This window comes from Physeter macrocephalus, chromosome 17 (assembly GCF_002837175.3).
Source record: "Physeter macrocephalus isolate SW-GA chromosome 17, ASM283717v5, whole genome shotgun sequence".
In the NCBI taxonomy this organism is placed as follows: Eukaryota; Metazoa; Chordata; class Mammalia; order Artiodactyla; family Physeteridae; genus Physeter; species Physeter macrocephalus.
This window is the reverse complement of record NC_041230.1, coordinates 10,081,902-10,092,713: the sequence shown is the minus strand read 5'-3', so window position 1 is coordinate 10,092,713 and position 10,812 is coordinate 10,081,902. Positions and strand designations below refer to the sequence as shown.

Here is a 10,812-nt window from a genome sequence, read left to right as displayed (position 1 = left end):
ATATATATGTATGTGTGTGTGTGTATATATATATATATATATATATATATATATATATATATATGAAATAGGATTTTCCAGCCATGAACAAGAAATCTGAATGACACAACGTGTTCATGGTACTGACACCGACATGTGGGTTAGATACGATGGCAATCTGTCATTCAGGGGTGCCGGAAGTAACACTGAAGCCCCCATTACCCTATTCAGCCTTCCAGAAGGTAACGGAGGAGGCTGGTGCCATGACGTGTTCAGAGGATGAGGCCTGGGCTGAGCAGGAACCACTACAAGTGACGGGTGAGGAGGCCAACTTGACTTCCAGCAGCTATGGCCACTGGATGGGTGCTAGGGCAGCGACCAGGCTGGAAACATGCGAGGCAATTTGGACAGGGAGAAAAGTTCAGTGGGTGAAAGCCAAGGATCTGACTTCCTAGTGTGGCTGGAGAAGTAGGGACTCTATAACCCAAAGGGAGAAAAGTGTAAGCAAGGCCATTTGGGGATGCCCCGCCTGCCCCGCACTGCAAGCCTAGCGCGGCAAAGACCAGCGAGTTCTAGGTCCCCCGGCTTGCCGGCCACTCGGCATCCTGCGCATGCGTACCTGGCAAGACAGCCTGGGATAGGCCAATGGGGTGTGGCGTTCCTCCGGGCTCATCCAATGAGCTCATCAGATGCTTTCGTATCGACCAATGGGGCTTCGAGTGATCTGTCCGGTGAAGCAGGCCCCGCCTTCCGTGCCTCGGAGACACCAGAAGAAGGCCCAGCTGGGCGAGTGGAGCGTTCCAGGGCGTTCCTTCGGCACAAGGAGATTCTTGTGAGATCATATAGAAGCCAGGAGGAATTCTGGTCCCTTAAAGAGTAAAAGGGTGTCTGGGGGCCCAGATTCCTGGGTCCGGAGGAAAGAGAAGGCGGGGGGGGGGGGGGCGAGGGGGCGGAGCGTGCGGGACTCCTGGAGCTGAGGGGGGGCGAGGGCCGGGGCCCTGCGCTCTTGGGTCGGAGAGGGGGAGAGGCTGGGTGCCCAGAATCATGTGTCCTGACAGAAAAGGTGACAACCCAAACTTCTGGATCCCTAGGTAGGACAGGGCTTAGATCTCAGAATCCTGGGTTCTGATGAAATTGGGGGCTGGGGACTGAGGTTCTTGAGCCTCGAAAGAGCGTAGGTTTGAACTTGGACTCCGGAGTCTGAGGGAGAAGGGGCCTTTGGGCCAGATTACGGATCCAGAGATTGGAGGGTATGGGGCTGTTGAGCCCCTTGGTATAGGCGGCTGAGTCTGAGAAGTACAGCTAGGGAAACTGAGGCTTGTTAACTAGTTAACTTGCCCAAACTCACAAGCTAGATCGGGACAGACTGACTTTAGAGATCATCGTTTTATATACCCGTAAACTCTGCCCTGAAGTCAGTACTTGTTGCCAGAACTTAGATTTAATCTCGTTCCGTGTGGTTGAAAAGCTTCTTCTCCATCAAATCACAGATCCTGATCAGTTCTTCCAAACGTCTCTAAAAGAAGCCATGGGAGCCTGTCATTTCCAGGTTTTACTGTTCCTCTTTGTCCTAGGAGCCCCGACCTTGATCTGTATGTATTGGGGATGTGGGGGGAGAGCGGCTGGGTCACGGAGGATGGATTTCTGGTGAAAAAGGAGTGGTTTGGGGCCCCACAGAGAAGGGCAAGTGCTTATCTTTATCTCATTTTCTCCCCAGTGGCACAAAAATTGCGTTGTCAAAAGAGTACATTCGTGGGTTTAGAAGCGGATCCAGTAGAGACATTTAACTGGACCACAGACAAAGTCGAGACTTGTGACAATGGGGCATTGTGCCAGGAAACCGTGCTGATGATTAAAGCTGGTAAAATGAGAAAGAGGCAGTTGGGCTGGTGGGGCAGGGGCAGGGGCAGGGAGGAAGGTGATTAGGTCCATGTTAATGTGGTTCCCCCTTCCCCAGGCCAAACATTAGGCCCCGCCCCCCATCCACTTTCCTTCCCTCTTGTCTCACAGCAGGGACCAAGACAGCAGTTTTGGCCACTAAGGGCTGCAGCTCAGACGGGGCACCGGCAATAACGTTTATCCAGCACACGCCAGCCCCTGGCCTAGTCGCAATCTCCTACAGTAACTACTGTGAAGATTCCTTTTGCAACAACAGAGAGGACTTATATGAGTTATGGAGGACAGAGGAGATTGACGGTACCCTGGGAGGGGAGAGACGGGTGCTGAGAGAAACTCTATACACCCCTGAAAAAACGGGAGGTCTTCCTTGTTTTTGTTCTTACTCAGCTTAGGTCCAAGTGGGCCATACACAAAAGGACCTCAGACCCTTGGCTTGCCTTTCTTTTTCTAAATTGTTACTTTGAGGTCTGGAAACACTGCTCCAAGCAGAGGGACATCAGTGAAGGCTGGAGTGTAAATGGGGTTTGGGGTTTAGTAAGCAATACAGTGTCAGTGGAGGTTTCTGAGCAGGGGGGTGGCATCATCAATCTAACGAGCACTGCTTCCCCCTTGCCGCACGGCCACAGCCCAGTTCCCCCGTTGGTCCTCAAGGCCTATAGAAATCTGGCCCCGCCTATCTTTTCAGCTCATTTCCTTCTCTTCCTTCTCTCATTTATTGTATTCTAGTTGGGGCTAGGATTCAAAATATTTAACAGTGGAGATGGTACTGACCAATCAGAATGGATGCTGGCTATAAAAAAACAGTCCAGTCCCACCTGTGCTTACCACCTGAGTATCAACACCACAATTTCTCACAATTCTCCAATCCACCAAGGCGGCTCACACCTCCAGCCCTTGGTCCTCGCTGTTTCCCTTGCTCCCCTCCCCCCCCTCCCCTCCCCCATTTTCACATAGCTAACCTCTGTTCTTCCTCCATCTCGACTCAGGCGTCGGCTCTGGGAAAATACCTAACCAAATTATTTTAGGTACTTAGGTCCTCCTCCATTTCTTTGCCACTAGACCTTGGACACAATGCCTACTGAATTGTATGGTAGTTACTTACTTACATGTCTGTCTCCTTCAAGGCAGTGATCCTAGATGGCAGGAACTGTGTCCTTTTCATATCTGTATCTCCACACCTAAGCACAGAGTTTGGAAGTCATGTCGGATGGGGTTCTGACAGCACAGAAATCAGCTGGACAGGGGTGGGGAGGTGGTAGTAACAGTCCTTGAGTAGAGAGGCATCAGCAGGAAAGACTTGAGGAAGAGAAGGCAGCGAGGGGAGGCAACTCGAGAGGCGGGACACGCCCTGAGTTGTCCCTCTCTCTCCCCCTTCAGCTCCCAGAGGGTCAACAGCCCTCCACTGCCCAACCTGTCTGGCTTTGGGGTCCTGTTTGAATGCTCCTTCTCTTCCCTGCCCCAACGATACAAATCGATGCTATCAAGGAAAACTTCAGGTCACTGGAGGTAAACTGAACATCTGATGGTTTCAGAGGCTGGAAAACCAGACATCTGAGTGTAGCCCAAGAGGTTCTGACACTCAGGGTTCCAGGAATGAGGGAGGCCTGGACCCCTCTCTGATTTCCTAAAACATCTGTGTGTCTCCCCATCCTTCCTTGTTCCATAGGAGACCTCAGCGCACCTTTGGAGATCAAAGGCTGTACATCTGCAGATGGTTGCAGGCTGATGTCTGGGATCTTTACAATAGGGCCCCTGTGGGTGAAGGAAACGTGTCCACTCAGGTCTGTCTCTCCCCGAAAGGTTGAAAGTGGGGCCATACGGCTTCACACTTCCATGTGGAGGTTAGAGCAACTGCTGCCGCTGTTGCTGCAACCGCTTGTCCGTTGAGTAGGTGCTTCTGGCCCCGGGTCACTGGACATCTCTTCTGAGTGGTCATCATCGAGTTGAGGAGCAGGTGGAAACTTGAAGAACAGTTCCAGTGGATGTATTTGTCATTTCTAATAAAGTTTCTGCTGTAATTTGTGTATGCCTCAAAACTAGAAGTGGCATTATTGAGCTAAAAGGGCCCTTAAAATTCATCTTCTCCAACCTACACATTTTGCAGAAAGGGAATCAAAGATCTCGAAACCTTTAATGAATTTCTCACACTTACATAGCTATGGGCAGAGCCAGGACCAGAACTCTGATGTTTTGACCTAAAGTCTGGTTTTCCTTTCACTCTAATAGGTTTCCTTCTCTTGCTAGCTGGACAAGAGGCTAATGTTGTCCTCCTCCAGAACGCTCCCAGCCCAACTGTAAGGCCAACGTCACCTGCTTTGGGGTTCTAATGTTTCCCTGGGAGGTGTGGCAGAATGAGAAAAATCAGACTCCAAATTCTTCAGTTATAGTGGCCCCACCTCCCTCTATCCTGTTTGTCCCTTGCCCACTTTACAGCATTCCTCCCCATCTCTGCTGACTACTTAATGCCTCCTCAGTGCACGGAAGGCACTTAGGAGGGACCTGGGGCTCAGTAGGGTCTGATGAATGCTGGTGTAAAACTACTGGGTGGGGAGATTCTTTTTTCACATTCTTATGCTTATTTATTTAACTTATTACTCAAGAATACATAAAGTCTATGTTATTGTAAAAGACTCCAGTGATATAGGAGCTGTATAGAGCAAAGTAAGAGGTAGAGTAAAGGGGAACAGACTTCTTTTCATTTTTTTAAAAAACAGCCTTATTGAGGCTTAATTGACATACAATAAACTGCACTGGGAGTGGGAGGAGAGACTTTTAATACAAACTGCTGACCCCTCCCACAAAGGACAGGGGAGTCCGATCATAGAATAGTCCAGCTAAGTTCTTTCTAGAAAGTTCTCTAGTTCTTACTAACTCTTTGAGTTAAAGGCCCACTCCAGCTACTACGTTATCTTTGTTCCCAGGCATCCAGTTCTCCATTGTGTCAGTTTGATGAATCTCTCTAAAGAGGGAGAGGAAACACCAACAAATAAAACTTTAACTTAATGAGGGGACATATAAATTTGGGAAATTACAAGCATTCAGAGCCTTGACTGGTAAATACTATTTGGGGTAAAACACAAAATCAAAAACAAAAAACGAACCGAAAAAGCCAAGTAGCTGTTTCCCATAGGACACTGGCTTCTTAATGGCACTGAAGACAGTTGCAGAAGACATTCCTGAGTAAGTGGAGGACAGCCACAATTTTCAAAAATTTGGCCTGTGAATTGTTTTGGTATTTTTAAAATTATATCTGTCATATGCCAAAGAGCTTTATGCAGCATGTACAAATCTCTCAGTCCACAAACTCAAGTGTGCCAACTTTCTTAATTTTTAAATATATAAACTATTTAAATATATTATTTCTTTTTATGATAATTTTGTTTTTAAATATATTATCTTTTTATGATAATTTTGTTTATAACAATCCCCCATTCTACCTAGTGGAGTAACCAGTCTGAGTAAACTCAGTCAGGTCAGGGTTTTCTCAGTCATTTCAGATCTAAGTTCAGTCAATTCAAGGCTTGTTTTCCTTTCCACTCTCCTCACCCAGGGCTTTGCTGTCGTGCTGGCGGGCAGGAGGTGACTGTCTAGTTTTCACCTCTCAGGCTGCTCATGTCCAGGTTCTTACTGATGCCTGGGTTCTCAGCTTCCGTTCCTGCTGGCTTCCACTGGGGAATCTTCAACCCTGTCTGGGGATTCATGGGCTCCACGCAGGCCCTGTAAGCTCTGCCATCCTTCTTAGCGACTTCGGGGCCTCTTCCAACTGCTCTCAAATCCCACCGAGGTCCTTCAGGAATCTACAGCAGCGTAGGAATCCCATATTGGTGATGAAATTCCTGAAGATCTGGAGAAAAGATAATTTCATAGAGACTTGCTTTCTCCCAAGATACTTGAGAACGAGATGCGGCCTAGGCCCTGCAACTTATCACCCACCATACACAGACCACTATCACACATTCTTCTCAAATCTACTTTTTCTTTTTCCGACAATCATGCCATAGGAATTCCCTGGCGGTCCAGTGACTGGGACCCTGCGCTCTCAATGCCGAGGGCCCGGGGCTGGGGTTCAATCCCTGATCGGGGAACTGAGATCCCACAACAAACAAAACAATCATGCCATAACGCCTTCATTCTTAGACTGAAACTTAAAAATTCCAAGTCTAACAAGTCAAAAGTTGGGCCTTTGGAATTACATTCACTTCAATTTACATAGCCTACTCTGAAATTTCAGGGCTGAACAGGAAGGTATTTCTGGCTCTTTGCATTTCTAGGGTAATAGGCCTACTGACTGACTGGAGGAGAAGGGGTAAGAGAATTAGTACAAAGAATGGGGGCGTGGGGAGATAACAGTAATAGCATAATATCACCCTGCCGTACATGTGCTTCACCCACCCGGATTTAGCCTCCATCATCACACATGATTTTCATTGCTCCCTCCAGGGCTGTGTTCAGGCATTATTTCCCGAGGCATTATTTCCAACAGCTTTACAACTTAACAGCACCCATAAGATGTGACTGGCAACTTGAGGTTATGGGTCTTCTGCTTATTGAAGTGAACCAAACTCCACTACACATGCACACACACCCCTCTCCAACAACAAAACTAACCACCATCAACTGCAGCCGATTACCTGAAACTTGATGCTGATGTGAAAAAAAAAAAGACAGTAAGTTCTAGAGAGTAGACAAGAAAAGATGTAGAAGTCTAAGAAGGATGGGCACTGCAGAAAGTAAGAATTTGAAAATTCCTCTCTTTTGTCAATGATGTTATAGTGGCCAGGTGGGCACATCCTCGTTTGGGGCAGCGATGTCAGAGTGGGAGATGAGTTTTTTTTGTTTTTTTTGTTTATTTATTTATTTTGGCTGCGCTGGGTCTGCATTGCTGCACGCAGGCTTTCTCTAGTTGCGACAAGCAGGGGCTATTCTTCATTGCGGTACATGGGCTTCTCATTGCAGTGGCTTCTCTAGTTGTGGAGCACAGGCTCTAGGCGTGTGGGCTTCAGTAGTTGTGGCACGTGGGCTCAGTAGTTGTGGCACACAGGCCAAGTTGCTCCACGGCTTGTGGGATCTTCCCGGAACAGGGCTTGAACCCATGTCCCCTGCATTGGCAGGCAGATTCTTAACCACTGCACCATCAGGGAAGCCCTGCATTATGTTTTTTTAAAAAGTTAGAAATTTCCTTTGCAGCGAAATATCACTTGTATAAATTAAACAAAGCACGGAATTCCCTGGTGGCCTAGTGGTTAGGATTCAGGGCCTTCACTGCCATGGCCCGGGTTCAATCCCTGGTCGAGGAACTGAGATCCTGCAAGCCACGTGTGGCCAAGAACAATTTTGGCATGGCCCCCCAAAATAATTAATTAATTAATTGAACAACGCTACAGTCAGAATACAGAACAGTTTCTTCATCTCAAAAACTCTCTTGTTCTACTCCTTTGTAATCACATCCTCCCTCATCCAAGTCCTTGACAACCACTGATCTGTTCTCTGATCACTATAGACTTGTCTTTTCAAAAAAGTCATAGAAATGGAATCATACAGCATGGAACTTTTTGAAACCACCTACTTTCACTCAGCATGATGGTTCTGAGATTCATCCATGTTGTGTATATCAACAGCTTGTTCCTTTTAACTGAGAAATATTATTACATTGTATGGACATACCACTGTTTGTTTATCCATTAACTCATTGAAGACGTCTGGGTTGTTTCTAGTTTATAGAAACAGTTATAAAGTAAACATTTGCATACAAGTGTTTGCTGTAAACATTTGGGTACAAGTTTTTATGTAAACATAAAATTGTATTTCTCTAGGGTAAATACTTAGGAGTAGGATTGCTGGGTCATACGGAGAGAGTGTGTTTAACTTTACAAGAAACTGAGAAACTGTTTTCCAGAGTGCTTGTATCATTTTTTTATTCCCACTAGCAATGGATGAGAATTCTAGTTTTGCAGTTTTCAGGATACAGGTCCTGAACATATGGTGTTAGAGTCATACTTATTTCACCTTTATGGGGCTATTGTAAATGGTACTTTTAAAGTTCAGTTTTCAATTTTTCATTGCTGGTATAGAAAATAAGTGCAATTGATTTTTGTGTGTTGAATCTGGCTAAACTCATTTATTAGTTCTAGGAGCTTTTTTGTGGGCTCCATGAGATTTTCTAAGTAGACAATCATGTCATGTGCAAATAGGGACAGTTTTTTTTTTTTCTTTCCAGCATGTTGACCTTTTATTTCTTTTCTTTTCTTATTGTAGTGGTTAGGACTTCTAGTACAATGAATAAAAGTAGTGAGAGTGGACACTTTGCTTTGTTCCCAGTCTTAGGAAATTTCTTAAAAAATTAAACATACAGTTGCCATAGGATTCTGCCATTCCTTTCCCAGGTACTACCCAAAAGAAACAAAAGCATATGTCCATACAAAGATTTTTATACAAATGTTCATAACAGCTTTATTTATAATAGCCAAAAAATGGAAACAACTCAAATGCCCATCAACAGTGTAAAAATAAATAAATAATGACATGTCTTCATGATGGAAAACTACTCAGTAAAAAAAGGAATGAACTATTGATGCATACAGCCACGTGGATGAATCTTAAAATAATTATCCTGAATGAAAGAAGCTAGACAAAAAGGAGTCCACACTGCACGACTATACTTATATTAAACTTCAGAGAACGAAAGTTAAATCTACAGTGACAGAAAGCAGATCTGTGGTTATCTAGAATGGAGAAGGAGGGGGGAATAGATTACAAAGGAGAACAAAGAAACTTTTGGAGTGATGGATACATTCATTATCTTGACTGTGGTAATGGTGAGGTTTCTGGGGTGTTCACATATGTCAAAAATCATCAAATTGTACCCTTTAAATATGTGCATTGTACTATATGTCAATTATACCTCAATGAAGCTGTAAAAAAAAAGCACAAACTGATAACACTTTTTCTGTTTTTCAGTATTACCTTAAATTACCTTTTCTTTTTCTTTTTTTTTTTAAGAAGATGTTGGGGGTAGGAGTTTATTAATTAATTTATTTATTTTTGCTGTGTTGGGTCTTCGTTTCTGTGCAAGGGCTTTCTCTAGTTGTGGCAAGTGGGGGCCACTCTTCATCGCGGTGCACGGGCCTCTCTCCGTCGCGGCCTCTCTTGTTGCAGAGCACAGGCTCCAGACGCGCAGGCTCAGTAGTTGTGGCTCACGGGCCCAGCTGCTCCGTGAGCAGGGCTCTTCCAGGAGCAGGGCTCGAACCCGTGTCCCCTGCATTAGCAGGCAGTTTCTCATGCGGTACATGGGCTTCTCATTGCAGTGGCTTCTCTAGTTGTGGAGCACAGGCTCTAGGCGTGTGGGCTTCAGTAGTTGTGGCACGTGGGCTCAGTAGTTGTGGCACACAGGCCAAGTTGCTCCACGGCTTGTGGGATCTTCCCGGAACAGGGCTTGAACCCATGTCCCCTGCATTGGCAGGCAGATTCTTAACCACTGCACCATCAGGGAAGCCCTGCATTATGTTTTTTTAAAAAGTTAGAAATTTCCTTTGCAGCGAAATATCACTTGTATAAATTAAACAAAGCACGGAATTCCCTGGTGGCCTAGTGGTTAGGATTCAGGGCCTTCACTGCCATGGCCCGGGTTCAATCCCTGGTCGAGGAACTGAGATCCTGCAAGCCACGTGTGGCCAAGAACAATTTTGGCATGGCCCCCCAAAATAATTAATTAATTAATTGAACAACGCTACAGTCAGAATACAGAACAGTTTCTTCATCTCAAAAACTCTCTTGTTCTACTCCTTTGTAATCACATCCTCCCTCATCCAAGTCCTTGACAACCACTGATCTGTTCTCTGATCACTATAGACTTGTCTTTTCAAAAAAGTCATAGAAATGGAATCATACAGCATGGAACTTTTTGAAACCACCTACTTTCACTCAGCATGATGGTTCTGAGATTCATCCATGTTGTGTATATCAACAGCTTGTTCCTTTTAACTGAGAAATATTATTACATTGTATGGACATACCACTGTTTGTTTATCCATTAACTCATTGAAGACGTCTGGGTTGTTTCTAGTTTATAGAAACAGTTATAAAGTAAACATTTGCATACAAGTGTTTGCTGTAAACATTTGGGTACAAGTTTTTATGTAAACATAAAATTGTATTTCTCTAGGGTAAATACTTAGGAGTAGGATTGCTGGGTCATACGGAGAGAGTGTGTTTAACTTTACAAGAAACTGAGAAACTGTTTTCCAGAGTGCTTGTATCATTTTTTTATTCCCACTAGCAATGGATGAGAATTCTAGTTTTGCAGTTTTCAGGATACAGGTCCTGAACATATGGTGTTAGAGTCATACTTATTTCACCTTTATGGGGCTATTGTAAATGGTACTTTTAAAGTTCAGTTTTCAATTTTTCATTGCTGGTATAGAAAATAAGTGCAATTGATTTTTGTGTGTTGAATCTGGCTAAACTCATTTATTAGTTCTAGGAGCTTTTTTGTGGGCTCCATGAGATTTTCTAAGTAGACAATCATGTCATGTGCAAATAGGGACAGTTTTTTTTTTTTCTTTCCAGCATGTTGACCTTTTATTTCTTTTCTTTTCTTATTGTAGTGGTTAGGACTTCTAGTACAATGAATAAAAGTAGTGAGAGTGGACACTTTGCTTTGTTCCCAGTCTTAGGAAATTTCTTAAAAAATTAAACATACAGTTGCCATAGGATTCTGCCATTCCTTTCCCAGGTACTACCCAAAAGAAACAAAAGCATATGTCCATACAAAGATTTTTATACAAATGTTCATAACAGCTTTATTTATAATAGCCAAAAAATGGAAACAACTCAAATGCCCATCAACAGTGTAAAAATAAATAAATAATGACATGTCTTCATGATGGAAAACTACTCAGTAAAAAAAGGAATGAACTATTGATGCATACAGCCACG

At 44.4% G+C, this 10,812-nt stretch overlaps 1 protein-coding gene across 1 annotated transcript; it reads left to right on the top strand.

Annotated features, from left to right (window-relative positions):
* Nucleotides 1-1,023: 1,023 nt before the first annotated feature.
* TEX101 (testis expressed 101) lies at nt 1,024-3,765 on the top strand. Its single transcript, XM_007102193.4, has 6 exons — nt 1,024-1,042; nt 1,470-1,571; nt 1,697-1,840; nt 1,990-2,175; nt 3,256-3,384; nt 3,545-3,765. The coding sequence occupies exons 1-6, from the start codon at nt 1,024-1,026 to the stop codon at nt 3,763-3,765; spliced, it is 801 nt and encodes a 266-aa protein (XP_007102255.3).
* Nucleotides 3,766-10,812: the final 7,047 nt, after the last annotated feature.

Excerpts from the sequence above, each read along its gene's own strand:
- TEX101 (XM_007102193.4), top strand. Across the intron at positions 1,572-1,696 it reads AGGAGCCCCGACCTTGATCT|TGGCACAAAAATTGCGTTGT; the intron begins GTATGTATTGGG and ends TTTTCTCCCCAG. Across the intron at positions 3,385-3,544 it reads AAAACTTCAGGTCACTGGAG|GAGACCTCAGCGCACCTTTG; the intron begins GTAAACTGAACA and ends CTTGTTCCATAG.